Genomic DNA, 17,696 nt, shown 5'->3' on the forward strand with positions numbered 1-17,696 from the left:
AAAAAGACATACAGATGGCCAATAGACACATGAAAAGATACTCAACATCACTCGTCATCAGGGAAATGCACATCAAAAACACAATCAGATAACATCTCACACCTGTCAGAATGGCTAAAATAAACAAGAAACAAGTGTTGGTGAGGATGTGGAGAAAAAGGAACCTTCATGCACTGTTGGAAGGAATGTAAAATTTTTTCAAAGATTTATATATTTATTTGAGAGAGAGAGTGCATGCGTGAGTGAGGGGAGGGGCAGAGGGAGAGAGAGAATCTCCAACAGACTCCCCACTGATCATGACCCCTACACAGGGCTCAGTCTCATAACCTCAAGATCATGACCTGAGCCAAAAGTCCAATGCTCAACCAACTGAGCCACCCAGGCACCCCAAAACTTTTTTTAAAGATTTTATTTTTAAGTAATCTCTACACCCAACATGGGGCTCAAACTCATGACCCTGAGATCAAGAGTGGAATGCTCTTCCAACTGAGCCAGCCAGGGGCCCCAGGAATGCAAACTTCTGCAACCATTGTGGAAGACAGTATGTAGGTTCTTCAAAAAATGAAAACTAGAATTACCATATAATCCAGTAATTCCATTACTGGGTATTTACCCAAAGAATACAAAAGCACTAATTTCAAAAGATATATGTACCCCTATGTTTATAGCAGCATTATTTATAATAGGCAAATTATGGAAGCAACCCAAGCAACCCAACTGATGAATGGATAAATATAAGTGGCATATGTACACAATGGAATATTATTCAGCCATAAAAAAGAATGAAATCTTGTCATTTGCAACAACATGGATAGAGCTAGAGAGCATAATGCTAAGTGAATAAGTCAGTCAAAGACAAATACCATATGATTTCACTCATGTGGAATTTATTAAACAAAACAAACCAACAAAGGGGAAAAAAAAATAGACTCTTAACTATAGAGAACTGGAGGTTACTGGGAGGAGGGAATGAGGGAAATAGGTGATGAGGATTAAAGAATATACTTATTGTGATGAGTGCTGAGTAATGTATAGGACTGTTGAACCACCATATTGTACACCTGAAATTAATGTAACACTGTATGTTAATTATAATAAAATTTAAAAATTATTAAATTTTTTCCAAAAAATGTATTGTAAAAGCAGGCAGACAGTACATAAACAAATGAGTGTGGCTGTGTTCCAATAAAACCTCTTTAGAGTCACTGAAATTTTAATTTCATGTAATTTTCACACGCTACAAAACAGCAGGATTTTTTCATCTATTTTACATCGTAAATATCATCCTTAGCATCCAAGCTATATAAAAAAAAGGCAATAGGCCAATTTGGCTTGTGGACCATAGTTTGCCAATCCTGCCCTAGAGTTTTAGTAATTGCTTCTTTTTAAAAAAATTTATCATCTTGGGTGGGAGGATGGGTTAGCCTGGTAATGGGTATTGAGGAGGGCACATTCTGCATGGAGCACTGGGTGTTATGCACAAACAATGAATCATGGAACATGACATCTAAAACTAATGATGTAATGTATGGGGATTAACATAAGAATAAAAAAAAATTTATCATCTTTATGGGGCACCTGGGTGGCTTATTAGGTTAAGCGTCTGCCTTCGGCTCAGGTCATGGGATGGGTCCTGGGATGGAGGCCCGCGTTGGGCTCTCTGCTCAGTGGGGAGCCTGCTTGTCCCTCTCTCCCTCCTTTTGCCCCTCCCTCCCTTGCTTTCTCTCTCTCTCAAATGAATAAATAAAGTCTTTTTAAAAAATTATCATCTTTAGGTGTGCCTGGACTCAGTCAGTTAAGCATCTGTCTTTGGTTCAGGTCATGATCCTGGGGTCCTGAGATCAAGCCTGTGTTGGGCTCCCTGCTCACTGGGGAGTCTGCTTCTCCCTCTGCCCCTCCCTCCACTTGTGTGGGCTCTCTCTCTCTCAAATAAATACAATCTTTAAAAAGTTATCATCTGGGGCGCCTGGGTGGCTCAGTTGGTTAAGCGACTGCCTTCGGCTCAGGTCATGATCCTGGAGTCTCGGGATCGCGTCCCGCATCGGGCTCCCTGCTCGGTAGGGAGTCTGCTTCTCCCTCTGACCCTCCTCCCTCTCAGCTCTCTGTCTCTCATTCTCTCTCTCTCAAATAAATAAATAAAATCTTAAAAAAAAAAAAAGTTATCATCTTTAGAAACTCAACACCTAACAGTTTTAATGACATGTTTTTCTCTTTTTTTGTGCATCATGTTCTCAAACCCTGCTTCTTCCTTTTGAGATCATTTTTCTTCTTACAGAAGTATATCCTTTCATCTTCTTTTATTCAGATTAATAGGTAACATTTAAAGGATGCTTATTTACATGCTAGGCACGGGTCTAAGTACATTACATAAAGGAATTTACTTAATCTGTACAATATCCTATGAGATAGATCCTATGAAATGTCCTATCCTATGAAAAGTCTTTATTTCAGCTTCACTCCTGAATAATAGTTTGGCTGGTAAAAGAATTCTAGATTTGCAATTATTTTCCCACAGCACTTTATTATTTTTTTTTTAAGATTTTATTTATTTGTCAGAGAGAGAGCACACGTGCAACAGGGGGAGAAGCAGGCAGAGGGAGAAGCAGGCAGAAGGAGAAGCAGGCTCCCTGCTGAACAAGGAGCTGGATGTGGCACTCGATCCCAGGACCCTGGGATCATGACCTGAGCCAAAGGCAGACACTGAACCAACTGAGCCACCCACTCATCTCTATCCCGCAGCACTTTAAAAATAATTTTGTAAAATGTCAATTTAGTTTTTGTCTCTTTGTAGGTAATCTGACTTTTCTCTCTAAAGGTTTTTGCAGTTTTTTCTTTTTCCTTTATTGTAGGTGTGAATTTTTTTTTAATCCTGTTTGGTCCTCAATGAAATTTTTCAACCTGTGGACTCATATCTTTCTTTAGTCCTGGGAAATTCTCGGCCATTATCTTTTTTTGCATTGCTTTTCCACCATTCTATTATAGGATCTTATAATCCTATCCCCCATGGTTCTTACCTTTTTTATCTTATTCTACCTTTGAATATTGCATTCTGGAATACTTGTTCATTTAATCTTTCATTTCACTAATTTGTTCTTCAGCTCTGCCTAGTTTACTACTGAGCTCATTTTATTTCAAACTTCATCAATCCAGGGATTGCAACTGGTTCTTTTTCATAGCTCCCCCTCTTGTTTTCATGCTTTATCCTGCTTTATCTCTTTGAGGATATAAAAAGTATTTCCCAAGTCCTTTTCAGATTGTGCCATTTGCTCTGTTTGCTCAAGAATTTATTCTCTCTCTCTCTCTTTTTTTTTTTTTTTTTTTTTTTTTACATTTTGTGGATCACTCCTGGTGTCTGTGTTCCTTAGATGCTTTGTGATTCTTGGGTTGAGATCATTTGTTGATTTCTCTCATGAGCACCCTGGGTAGTAACACTCTTTGACCTGGCAAGAGGGATAGCTCCCCAGCCTCATTCTTTAGAGTCCTACCCATCACCATAGGGTGAGGAGTTCAACAGACTATGCCCAGCTGGAGCTACTCTACTCTTAGAAACCCTGAATTCCTTGAACACATGGCCCAAGCCTCTTTCCAAAATCTACATGGACCTCTTCCCAGAAGTCAGACTCCCAAGGGCAGACCATATGCTGCTGTTCGTTCACCGTTTTGGTTTTTTTTTTAAGATTTTATTTATTTGACAGAGAGGGAGAAAGAGCATAAGCAGGGGGAGGGGCAGAGGGAGAGGGAGAAGCAGGCTCCCCACTGAGCAGGTTGCCGGATGCGGGACTGATCCCAGGAGCCTGGGATCATGACCTGAGCTGAAGGCAGACGCTTAACTGACTGAGCCACCCAGGCACCCTGTTTGTTCACCCTTAAACCCAAGGGGTAGCCAAGTGGCAGCTGTTTACAGCGATATGTACATAAAGGTTGGAAAAACAAGGTGAGGTAATCACATGCATACATGACAGGCCCCTCATGATGTGGAACAGAGCCAGAGAAAAAGGCAAGTCACAGGCAGCCTCTTCCCTTATTGCCCCATTCCACCAAAGAATCCCAAGGAATCTAAGAATTTTCAATTTAAAGTTGTCCTTTCAACTTGTTATAAAGATATATTTGTGAAAAATATAGAACTCTACTTAAAATATTTTACTTAAAAGATATTAACTTGATCTATAACTTTTAAATATCTATACATATAGTGTATAGCCTCCATTTAAACTCCTACTCAGAGCCTCAAAAATGAGGGGGTAGGCCTGACTCAGTGGTTTTTACTGATACTTCAACCTCTGTGTTGGCAGGCACTGGCCTTCAGTCCTACCTATGGGCAGGAGAGAAGTCCTGCTTCCTCTAGTTTCAGGCAGGCAATTCAGATCTGGCTCCCCACCATTCGCAGTGCCTGCTCATCTTCATAGGCTCCCAGCTATTTCTTTCTTTTAGGAAGACATCTCCAATACTAAACTATGGAAATTTTCTTCCTTTTTTTAAAAGTGTGTGTGTGTGTGTATGGATATACACACACTAATATACACATAACCAATATATATATTCATATATATATACTAACACATATATATATTTAGATCAGGAGGGAAAAGTTTCAGCATATTTTTAATCTGTCTTCTAGGTCTGAAAGTAGAGCCTCTGCTTTCAAGTATGGATGTCAAGAATGCTTCATCTGAATTCGTAAGGTGAGCCAGGAAACATGAATCAAAACTAGAGCTCAGATATGAACATCTTTATTGTCTATGATGTAGACTTGACCACAGCAAACCATCACAACTGGGAAACAAAGGTAATCTCATGTTAATAAAAACCATTACAGGGTACCAACTATCTCCACCACCTGGGATGAGCTGGCCTCTCTGGCTCTTCCGTTTCCCAGCTACAATCAAGTGAGTTCAAGAAGCTAATGTCTAGTCATTTCCAAAAGCCCCTTTCCTTATTAATTTTTCTAATTTCACATAATATAGGCCTAGGTCAGATTTTATTGCATTCTAAGAGTGAATTTCTGAGCCTGAACCATATTAGCATTTCAGAGATAACAGCAAAAGAAATCACCCAAATCATCTAATAGGGTATGTAAGAAAGCTTTGATAAATTGCAAGATATTTTGGCAAAGTAAGATAATACTGTTACATATTATAGAATATACATTCAGTATTATACATTCAAAAAAGGTTTATGTGTAAAGAGGGAGTAAGGATTGCTCAATGAAAAGGAATTGATTTACTAGGAAAAACAGTGGGGGCGGGGGGAGGTGAGTCATCAGCAAATAACCACAAAATTAAGCTGAAATAGAACTTCAGCTTCAGGGATAAAGTACAATAAGCCTCCTTGCAATGGAAAGGGTATACTCTCTTTGAACAAAAGTATCAGTAGAAGTATGAGTCTATGAAGTAGCTCTGTTGAGCAAGACATTTTAAATAGCAACACTTTATACCACAGTTGCCTCTGAGCACATCATTTCCAGGAACTCAGTAGCATGCACGGTTATCAGGACAGGCAACCATAAATATTCAAGACAATTACCAACTCACCCCAAGTAAGAGTAGCCAGGGTCAAGAGCTCAGGGATTGAATCCTGACATACTACATATTCTGGAGAATATGGATCAGTTTGAACTTCAGCATCCCGATAATCAGTCTGAGTACCCACAGTGTACTTTGAAGGTACGGAAGGGTACTTAGCAGAAGAAGTAGGAGGGAAAATATATGCCTCTGTCCTAAAAGGGAAAATTATTTTAAAAATTAAAACCTGATCCAATCACTTAGAATACTATACAGTCAAGTAGAAATAAATCCTAATCTTCACTAAGCCCATTCCCCCTTTAAACATGCACAAATTCATGAATCCAGTGTAACCAGGATTGTGCCCAATTATCTTGAGAGAACTGCCTTGTTAGTCTCACCTCTGCCAAGAAACTGAAGGGATATAAAAGCCCAGGTCTACTCACAAAAGTACCTATTTATCTGTGTATCACTGGGCAGGATTGTAGTATAGAAATGTAGATTCTAGGATGTTATACAGTTACTTCTAAACCTGTTGAGAATTGCTATTTCCTGGTTTCTTTTTTCTCTGCTTTTAGTTATATAACCAAATTTAATTGTTTCCCTCTAGAAATTCAGGAGCAGAGAAAAGAGAAGAGATGCTTCTGATTTTTTAAAAAGGCAAGGCTCTTTTGAGATAGATGACTCAATAATTAATGCTAGGATTACTTGATTAACTACAGAAGTTACCTCATCCCTTGGACAAAAATTCCAGATATTTTAAGGCATTTAATGTAAAAATGAGACTATAAAAGTACTAACAGGAAACATAAGTAAATATACTATCTTTGAGTGAAAGTCTTTTTCAGCATGGCTCAAAAGCCAGAAACTATAAAAGGAAATGAATTAAGTTGAAACTTCTATACCTCAAAGTGTCATGAACAAATTTAAAATATGAATGGCACACTTAGAAATAGGTTTTACAACATATATGATAATAATTAAACACCCTTTCTATACAAAAAGCCCTTGTAAATCAGTAACTTAAATACCAACAGAAAAATGCGTAACAATTCACAAAAGTGAAAACTAACAAACATATGAAAAAATAATGAACATAACTAGTAATCAAAGTAAAATAAAACCACAAGATTCTATCTTATTATATCACATAAGCAAAGATTTAAAAGATTGAAAATACCCAGCATTGATGAAGTTGTGAAGAAACAGGCATTCTCATAAACTGTTGATTAAAATAAATAGATATAACCTAACAGGTAACTTAGCAATATATATCTGACCTTTACAATACTCTTTTGCCCCAGCAAATGTACTCCTAGGAATTTATTCTAGGAAATAACTGGACAAGTATACAGAGATATATGCAAACACATTCATAAAGTCTGATGTGTAAGAATAAAAACTTACAAACTCTTTTTTAATGGCCAATTAAAAAAAATAGTTGCACCTGAGGTTATTAGGCATCAATCTTGGATCCATATTTTCATCTTTTTTTTTTTTATTCTGGCTATTTTTAAGTACAGAAAAAAATTTTACATTAATTCATTTAAACATATGTCTACTCTTAACATAATTTTTATAGCAAGTATGATAGCACATATGCTTTAATGTTCTAGTGCAGGGCTTTTTTCTTTTTCTTTTCTAAGATTTTATTTTTAGATGTCCATCAACTGATGAATGGATAAAGATGTGGTATATGCCTACAATGGAATATTACTCAGCCATCAAAAAGAATGAAATCTTGCCATTTGCAACAACAGAACTAGAGTGTATTACGTTAAGCGAAATAACTCAGAGAAAGACAAATACAATATGATTTCATTCATATGTAGAATTTAAGAAATGAAACAGATGAACACAGGGGAAGGGAAGGAAAAATAAGATAAAAACAGAGAGGGAGCAAAGCATAAGATACTCTTAACTATAGGGAACAAACAGTTGCTGGAGGGGAGGTGGGTGAGGGATGGGGTAACTGGGTGATGGGTATTAAGGAAGGCACTTGATGTAATGAGCACTGGGTGTTATATGCAACTGATGAATCACTAAATTCTACTCCTGAAACTAATAATACACTATATGTTAACTAACCTGAATTTAAATAAAATCTAAAAAATAAAATAAAGATTTTATTTTTAAGCAATCTCTGCACCCAATGAGGGGCTTGAACTCACAACCCCAAGATCAAGAGTTGCATGCTCCACTGACTGAGCCAGCCAGGCACCCCAGCAGTGCGTTTTTCTTTTACTTTTGAGTTTGCTTCTCTTAATATCTTTTCCTCCCTTATCTACCTATAGCAGTACCCTCTCTGTACATCCTAGATCTAGAATATATACTTGAATTATCCTTGAATCTTGCTGTATTTTTATCCACACTTATTTTTCTACACTCACACAAATATACACATAGAGTATTATTTTATTATTTTGCTAACATGGAAATCATATTATGAATACATTTTTGCATCTTGCCTTTTTAACTAAACCATACTTCATGGAAATCTTTCCAATCTATTCATGTGGCTCTTTTTCAAGAAAAATCAAACTTAAATGATCACCACCAATAGAAAAACTACTTCAAAAAATATGGCACACCTATAATGGAATTTATGCAACTATTAAAAGTAAAAATGTAATCAGAATTTATAAACATAAATAACAATTATTTCTGGATAGGATTACAGAATTTTTTTCATGTTTATAGTTTTCTAAATTTTCTAACTTTTTTTTAAACCTAGAAATGTACTACTATTAAAATAAGGGGAAAAAAATAAGGAAAAAAACAATACAGCCATTTCCATTTAAAAGAAAATATGTTTTCTAGTTGGTAGAAGAGTTATTAAATTACATAAACAAAAAAACTAAATATAATGGCAAAAAAGAGAAAGATTTCCATTTTAAAAACAGTCAAAGGCAATGAGAGGTGTTTATAAAGAAGCAAAACATACAGAGCTTAGCTCTAAGAAAAATGCACTTCAAGTCAGCTAGAAAGAAGCACCTACTTGGAGGTTCAACCTGTAATGAAATAATACTTTAAATTGTTATTAATGCTGAATTCTAATGGTATTGAAATCATTTTTTCAGCAGCTGCTATGAATTTCTAACCTATGTAGATAATTTAGGTATTTATAATTTATGTTTTCAGCAGAAATTATTTGACTATAAAGATTCTAGTTGAGGAAATAACTGATGATATAAATAAGCTTTATATCATCCCAGGTCATATGAATATTATCATGTAACACCATTAGTTTGAATCAAGAGAATAAATTGCTTTTCCAAATTAAAAATTACACATTTGAACCATCTGATCAAATATGCTAAGATTATGATAAAGCCTAATGAATCCTTCTGACTAATCTTTCTGATGACTTAAGATCCTTCTAGGTGAGTCAGAGAAGAGGATGCAAAGGGGGAATGCTACTTTGACAGAAGTCCTATAGTAACTTAATACAGTTTCTTTCCTAACTAACTTGTTATTTTTCTCCAACCTATTCTCTTTTTCTCCATTTCAGCTGGTTTTAGGGGAGAATAAACTGAATAAGAAAGAACAATGATCTCTTTCCTACCCCTCCCCAACTTCAGTCAGAACTGAAAAATGAGAAAGAAAGACCCCATATCTGCTGCTTACCTGGCTTGAGCCCTGGATCCCATCCACAGGCTCACCGGTATCCCGACAGCACCTAGCGCTGCTCTGTTCCCTCTCTCCAGACCCTTCCTCCTCCACTCCTGCACAGGCACCAGGAGCATGCACTGTCTGCCATACCCTCTTCTAGATTTTCCCTTCCAGGCCCAGCAAAACTAAACCTCACAAAGAGGGGTTTCACAAAGTAGCAAACCCTGTTCTGTAATTATGATCTCTAATGAATGTTTGTATTTTTTAAAGACTTAATGTTCTCAGAGCAGTTTTACATTCACAGTAAAACTGAGGAAGGTACAGAGATTTCCCATATACACACTTTGCCTCCACACATGCATAGCCTGCTCCATTATCAATATCCCTCACCATAGAGGTACATTTGTTATGACTGAGGAACATACATTTACACATCATGATCACCCCATAGTGTATATTAGGGTTCACTCTTGGTATTATACATTCTATGGTTTAGACAAATCCTTACAATATGTAGTATACATATATAATAACACCTATCCACCATTATAGTATCATACAGTGTATCTTGCCCACCCTAAAAATTCTCTGTGCTCCTTCTAGTCATCCATACCCCTCTAACCCCTGGCAATCAATGACCCTTTATAATCTCCACAGTTTTGCCTTTTCCAGAAAGTCATATAGTTGGAATCATACAGTATGTAGCCTTTCCCAATTGGCTTCTTTCTTTTAGTAATACGCATTTAAGATTCCTCCATGTCTTTTCATGACTTGATAGCTCATTTCTTTTTAGTGATGAATATAATATACTACATTATCTCAATATACCATAGTTTATCCATCAACCTGGTAAAGGACATCTTGGTTGCCTCCAAGTTTTGGCATTTATGAATAAAGCTGCTATAAACACCTATGGGTTTATGTGCAGGTTTTGTGTAAATGTAAGTTTTCAACTCCTTGGGTAAACACCAAGGAGCACAATTGCTGGACTATATGGTAAGAGTATGTTTAGTTTTATAAGAAACAGCCAAACTGTCTTCCAAAGTGGCTATAGCATTTTGTATTTCCCACCAGCAATGAATGAGGTTTCCTAGTGCTGGTGTTATCAGTGTCCCAGATGGTGGCCATTCTAGCAAGTGCAGAGTGACATTTTATTGTTTTAATTTGCATTTCCCCAATGACATATGATGTGAAGCACCTCTTCATATGCTTATTTGCCACCTGTATATCCTCTTTGTGAGGTGTCTGTTAAGGTCTTTGGCCCATTTTAAAATCAGGTTGTTCTTTTTCTTATTGTTGTGTTTGAAGAGTTCACTACATAGCTCGGGTAACAGTCCTTTAGCAGATACGTCTTTTCAAATATTTTCTATCAGTCTGTGGCTTGTCTTCTCATTCTGTTGACATTGTCTTTTGTACACTGGAAATTTTTAACTTTATTTACTTATTTTCTTTAAGTTTTTACTTAAATTCCACTTAGTTAACATACAGTGTAATATTAGTTTCAGGAGAATTTAGTGATTCATCACGTACATATAACACCCACTGCTCATCACAAGTGTCCTCCTTAATCCCCATCACCCATTTAGCCCATCCCCCTGCACACCTCCCCTCCAGCAACCCTCAGTTTGTTCTCTATAGTTAAGAGTCTGTTTTATGGTTTGCCTATCTTTCCCCCCTACATTCATCTGTTTTGTTTCTTAAATTCCACATATAAATGAAATCAAATGGTATTTGTCTTTCTGACTGACTTATCTTGCTTAGCATAATATATTCTAGTTCCATCCGTGTCATTGTAAATGGCAAGATTTCATTCTTTTTTATGGCTGTGTAACATTCCATTATATATATATATGACAACTTCTTTATTCATTCATCAGTCAATGGACATTTGGGCTCCTTCCATAATTTGGCTGTTAATAATGCTTCTATAAATATCAGGGTGCATGTATCCCTTCAAATCAGTATTTTTGTATCCTTTGGGTAAGTACCTAGTAGTGCAATTGCTGGATTGTAGGGTAGTTCCATTTTTAACTTTTTGAGGAACCTCTATACTGTTTCCCAGAGTGGCTACACCAGTTTGCATTCCCACCAAAAGTGCATGAGGGTTCCCCTTTCTCCACATCCTCACCAACATCTGTTGTTTCCTGTGTTGTTAATTTTAGCCATTCTGAAAGGTGTGAGGTGGTATCTCATCGTGGTTTGATTTGTATTTCCCTGATGATGAGTGATGTTGAGCACCTTTGCATGTGTCTGTTACCATCTGGATGTCTTCTTTGAAAAAAATGTCTATTCATATCTTCTGCCCAGTTCTTAACTGGGTTGCTTTTTTGGGTGTTGAGTTTGATAAGTTCTTTGTAGATTTTGGACACTAACCCCCTTTATCAGACATGTCATTTGCAAACATCTCCCATTCCATAGGTTGTCTTTTAGTTTTCTTGATTGTTTCCTTTGCTGTGCAGAGCTTTTTATCTTGATGAAGTCCCAATAGTTCATTTTGGCTTTTGTTTCCCTTGCCTCCAGCGACGTGTCTAGTAAGAAGTTGCTACGACCAAGGTCAAAGAGATTGCTGCCTGTGTTCTCCTCTAAGATTTTGATGGTTTCCTGTCTCACATTTAGGTCTTTCATCCATTTTTAATTTATTTTTGTACATAAGAAAGTGGTCCAGTTTCATTCTGTTGCACGTTGCTGTCCAATTTTCCCAATATCATTTGTGGAAGAGACCGTCCTTTTTCCATGGGATATTCTTTCCTGCTTTGTCGAAGATTAGTTTGCCATATAGTTGTGGGCCCACTTCTGGGTCATCTATTCTGTTACATTGATCTATGTGTCTGTTTTTGTGCCAGTACCATACTGTCTTGACAACTACAGCTTTGTAATATAACTTGAAGTCTGGCATTGGAATGCCTCCAGCTTTGCTTTTCTTTTACAAGATTGCTTTGGCTAATTTGTGGTTCCATACAAATTTTAGGATTGTTAATTCTAGCTGTGTGAAAAATGCTGGTGGTATTTTGGTAGGGATTGCTCTGAATGTGTGCACTGCTTTGGGTGGTATAGACATTTTAACAATATTTGCTCTTCTAATCCATGAGCACAGAATGTTTTTCCATTTCTTTGTGCCTTCTTCAATTTCTTGCATAAGTGTTCTATAGTTCTCAGAGTACAGATCTTTTACCTCTTTGCTTAGGTTTATTCTTAGGTATCTTGTTTTTGGTGCAATTGTAAATGGGATTGATGCCTTGATTTCTCTTTCTGCTGCTTCATTATTGGTGTACAGAGATGCAACAGATTTCTGTACACTGGTTTTTTATCCTCCCACTTTACTAAATTCATGTTATTAGTTCTGGCAATTTTTGGCAGGGGTCTTTTGGGTTTTCTACATAGAGTATTACGTTGTCTATGAATAGTGAAAGTTTGACTTCTTCCTTGCCGATTTGGATGCCTTTTATTTCTTTTTGTTGTCTGACGCTGAGGCTAGGACTTTGAGTACTACTTTAAATAGCAAAGGTGAGAGTGGACATCCCTGTCTTATTCCTGACCATAGAGGAAAAGCTCTCAGTTTTTTCTCATTGAGGATGGTATCAGCTGTGGGTCTTTTGTATATGGCCTTTATGATGTTGAGGTATGTTCCTTCTATCCCTACTTTATTGATAGTTTTTAAGATTTTATTTATTTATTTGAGAGAGAGAATGAGAGAGAGCGAGAAAGCATGAGAGAGGGAGGGTCAGAGGGAGAAGCAGACTCCCTGCCGAGCAGGGAGCCCGATGCGGGACTCGATCCAGGGACTCCAGGATCATGACCTGAGCCGAAGGCAGTCGCTTAACCAACTGAGCCACCCAGGCGCCCTTGATAGTTTTTATAATGAATGGATGCTGTACTTTGTCAAATGCTTTTTCTGCATCTATTGAGAGGATCATATGGTTCTTTTCCTTTCTTTTATTAATGTGGTATATCATGTTGATTGATTTGTGAATATTGAACCATCTTGCAGCCCAGGAATAAATCCCACTTGATCGTGCTGAATAACTCTTTAATGTACTGTTGGATTCAACTTTCTACTATCTTTTTGAGAATTTTTACATCCACATTCATCAGGGATATTGGCCTGTAATTCTTTCTAGTGAGGTCTTTGTCTAGTTTTGGAACCAAGGTGAGGCAGAACTCATAGAATGAGTCTGGAAGTTTTCCTTCCATTTCTATTTTTTTGGAACAGCTTCAGAAGAACAGATATTAACTCTTCTTTAAATGTTTGATAGAATTCCCCTGGGAACCCACCTGGCCCTGGAGTTTGGTTTGTTGGGAGATTTTTGATCACTGATTCAATTTCTTTGCTGGCTGTGGGTCTGTTCAAATTTTCTGTTTCTTCCTGCTTCAGTTTTGGTAGTTTGTATGTTCTAGGAATTTATCCATTTCTTCCAACTGCCCAATTTGTTGGCATATAACTTTTCATAATATTCTCTTATAATTGTTTGTATTTCTGTGGCATTGGTTGTGATTTCTCCTCTCTCATTTGTGATTTTATTCATTTGGGTCTTTTTTTTCTTTTCTTTTTGATAAGTCTGGCTAGAGGTTTATCAATTTTATTAATTCTTTCAAAGAACAAGCTCCTGGTTTCATTGATCTGTTCTGTTTTTTTTTTTTAATTTCTGTACCATTTCTTTTTGCTCTAATCTTTATTATTTCCCTTCTTTTGCTGGCTTTAGGCTTCACTTGTTCTTTTTCTAGCTCCTTTGGGTGTAAGGTTGTGTATTTGAGATTTCTCTTCTTGATGTAAGCCTGTCTTGCTACATACTTCTCTCTTATAATCGGTTTTGCTGCATCCCAAAGGTTTTGGACCAGCATGTTTTCATTTTCATCTGTTTCCATGTAGTTTTTATTTCTTCTTTAATTTCCTGGTTAACCCATCATTCTTTAGCAGGATGTTCTTTAACCTCCATGTATTTGTGGTCTTTCCACATTTTTTCTTGTGGTTGACTTCGAGTTTCATTGCGTTGTGGTCAGAAAATATTCTTGGTATGATCTCAATCTTTTTGTACTTGTTGAGGCCTGATTTGTAACCTCGTATATGATCTATTCTGACGAATGTCCCATGTGCACCTAAAAAGAATGTGTATTCTGCTGCTTTAGGATGAAATGTTCTGAATATATCCATTAAGACCATCTGTTCCAGTGTGTCATTCAAAGCCATTGTTTCCTTGTTGACTTTCTGCTTAGATGATCTGTCCATTGCTGTAAGTGGGGTGTTAAAGTCCCCTACTATTATTGTATTATTATCAGTGAGCTCCTGTATGTTTGTTATTGTTTTATATATTTGGGTGCTCCCAAGTTGGGGGCATAAATATTTACAATTGTTAGATCTTCTTGTTGGATAGACCCCTTTATTATGATATGGTGCCCTTCTTCAACTCTTGTTACGTCTTTGATTTAAAATCTACTTTATCTGATTTAAGTATGGCTACTCTGGCTTTCTCTTCATGTCCATTAGCATGATAAGTTGTTCTCCATCCCGTCACTTTCAGTCTGTAGGTGCCTTTAGGTCTAAAGTGAGTCTCTTGTAGGCAGCATACAGATGGGTCCTTTCTTTTTTTTTTTTTTATCCATTCTGATACCCTATGTCTTTTGAGTGGAGCATTTAGTCCATTTACATTCAGAGTGATTATTGTTAGATATTACTTCAGTGCCATTGTTTTACTTGTTTTGTCCTTGTTCCTGGAGATTTTTTCTGTCCCCTTCTAGTCTTTGTTACTTTTGGTCTTTCTTTCCCACTCAAAGGGTCCCCTTTAAAACCAGCAGGGCTGGTTTTGGGGCGCCTGGGTGGCTCAGTCGTTAAGCGTCTACCTACGGCTCAGGTCATGATCCCAGGGTCCTGGGATCGAGTCCCACATCGGGCTGCCTGCTCAGCGGGAAGCCTGCTTCTCCCTCTCCCACTACCCCTGCTTGTGTTCCCTCTCTCGCTGTCTCTCTCTCTGTCAAAATAAATAAACAAAATCTTTTAAAAAAATAAAACCAGCAGGGCTGGTTTAGTGATCATAAACTCCTTTAGTTTTTGTTTGTCTGGGAAACTCTTATCTCTCCTTCTACTCTGAATGACAACCTTGCTAGATCGAGTATTCTTGGCTGCATATTTTTCCCATTCAGCACATTGAATATATCATGTCAACCTGTTCTACCCTGCCAAGTTTCTGTGGAAAGGTCTGCTACTAACCTTATTTTGTCTTCTTTTGTAAGTTAAGGACTTCTTTTCTCTTGATGCTTTTAGGATTCTTTCCTTATCTCTGTATTTTGCAAATTTTACTATAATATATCTTGGTGTTGGCATGCTTTTGTTGATTTTGATGGGAGTTCTCTGTGTCTCCTGGATTTGGATATGTGTTTCTTGCCCAGATTAGAAAAGTTTTCAACTACAATTTCCTCAAATAAACCTTCTGCCCCTTTTTCCTTCTCTTCTTCTTCTGGAACTCCTATGATATGAATGTTATATACTTTGTGGAGTCACTGAGTCCCCTAAATCTACATTCATAATCCAATATTTTTCTTTCCCTCTTCATTTCAGCTTATTTTCCATAATTTTATCTTCTATATCACATTCATTGTTTCATCCATTCTTGTGGTCATTACATCCAGTCAGTTTTATATCTCGGTTATAGCATTTTTTATTTCAGCCTGACTACTTTTTAGCACTTTTATCTCTATAGTAAGGGACTGCCTGGTATTTTCTATGCTTTTCTCAAGCCCAGCTAGTATCCTTATGGTTGTTGTTTTAAATTCTGGATCAGGCATATTACTTATATCTGTTCTGATTAGATCTCTAGCGTGACCTTTTCCTGTTCTTTCTTTTGGGATGAATTCCTCTGTCTTGGCATTTGTTTAGGTCTCTGTCTTCTTCTGTGTGTTAGGAAAGCCTGTTATGTTTCCTGCTCCTGAGAGTAATGACTTTATGGAGAAGAGGTCATATGCTGTGCTGGGCCTGGCACTTCAGGAAGTGTCTCTGGTATATGCTGTGTGCACTCTGCTGCTGTGTTCTGGCTACTCTTTCCCTCAGGTCAGTCCTCTGCAGTTTCACCTTGCCTGCACTGGGAACTGTTTGGAACTTGGCCAGAGTGTGGCAAGTTTTAAGTATTTGTGCTCTGGTCTGTTTATTAAACAGATGCTTTGCAGCACTCTATGGTCTGTAGATTTGGTGCATACAGGGGGGTTATGCTGGTCTTCTGGGGGAGGGGCCTGCTGCTCGGGTTCTCAGGCACACTTGCCCTAGTAAAGAAGCACCTGCAGAGTGCAGGGGGGCAGAGCTTGATATAGGTGGTTTATGCTGCCACTGTTGGCTTGTGCTGCTTACTGAAGTTAGTTTATGCTGAGGGGCAGGGAAGGGAAATGGCACCAGCCCTCTCCCTCATCCTGGAGAGGGGAGTTGGTGCCCACCACTGTCTGGCAAGCCCTTACAGAAGAATGAACAATCTCCCCTTGTGTATCCCAGGTGTCCCGCAGATCCCTGCCTTCACCCTGTCTGTGTCCGGTGTCTATCCACCCGGCAGTGCAGGGTACCTGTGTTTTATCCCAGGTAGGCTGGCTGAGTTTTACAGCTCCAAACTTTAGGGACCTGGCATGGCTTGGACCTGTGCACTGGTCCTCTGGGGAAGGGTCTTGCCACACTGGGGCTGGTAGAGGTTTGTCCCAGAAATACGATGAACACACAGTGGTTTGGAGTAAAGTGAAGCAAAAGCCAGTGTCCAGGTTAGCCACCTCAGCAGATGTCTGTCTATGCTAAGGGGTGGGGGAGCATAATGATGCCTGCGACCTCTTTTTTCCCTGGAGAAGCAATTCCACTTCTCCCAGATGCACTTCAAGAAGGGGGAACCATCTCTCCCAGTGCATCCCAGGGGATCCTCAGAGCATGCTGTCTGCTCTCAGGCTCTCTGCCCTACTTCTCCACAGGAGCACTGCAGCACCTACCGGGCTCCACACTGGCCACAGCACAGGACTCTAAAACTCCAGTCTTTGAGTTCTGTTGATTGTAAAAACTCACAATAATCAGTCCCTCTCATTTTCCCAGTCAATGGCTTTGGGGAAATGTTTTCCTTGTGTGATCCCCTGTGCAACGCCCCCATCTTGCCTCTCTCCATGATCAGGGCTCCCTCTCCTCTGCAGCACCCACCATCCTTTTCTCCGCATCACATCTCCACACCTCCAACTTTCCATGATGTGGCCTTTTCTCTCCCTCTTGTTGTGCAGTTTGTTCTGTCAGTACCCAGATTCCTTGGGTGTTCAGAACATTTAATATTTATCTAGCTGTGTTCAAGGGATGAGGTAAGCCTAGGGTCCTCCTACTACTCTGCCATCTTTGCTCGAAAAACCAGAAGTTTTTAATTTTAATAAAGTCCAGATTATCATTTCTTTAAAGGATTGTACCTTTGGTGTTACAGCTAAAAAGTCATTGCCATACCCAAGGCCATCTAGATTTTTTTCTTGTTATCTTCTAAAAGTTTTACAGTTTTACATTCTACACTGAGATCTGTGATCCATTTTGAATTAATTTTTGTGAAGGGTGTAAGGTCTGTGTCTGGATTCTTTTTATTTTTTATTTTTTGC

The 17,696-nt window shown here is 38.2% G+C and overlaps 1 protein-coding gene across 5 annotated transcripts in view; it reads right to left on the reverse strand.

Annotated features, from left to right (window-relative positions):
• Positions 1–17,696, reverse strand: part of CFAP91 (cilia and flagella associated protein 91) — a 103,663-nt gene that overhangs the window by 60,675 nt on the left and 25,292 nt on the right. For all 5 annotated transcript variants that reach the window (XM_081833428.1, XM_081833415.1, XM_081833424.1 and 2 more), the window contains exon 6: positions 5,532–5,716. In XM_081833428.1, coding sequence (XP_081689554.1) covers positions 5,532–5,716 — 185 coding nt within the window. The remainder of the gene's footprint in view (positions 1–5,531; positions 5,717–17,696) is intronic.

Source organism: Leptonychotes weddellii, chromosome 1 (genome assembly GCF_054177405.1).
Source record: "Leptonychotes weddellii isolate Sample4059 chromosome 1, ASM5417740v2, whole genome shotgun sequence".
NCBI classification, from domain to species: Eukaryota; Metazoa; Chordata; class Mammalia; order Carnivora; family Phocidae; genus Leptonychotes; species Leptonychotes weddellii.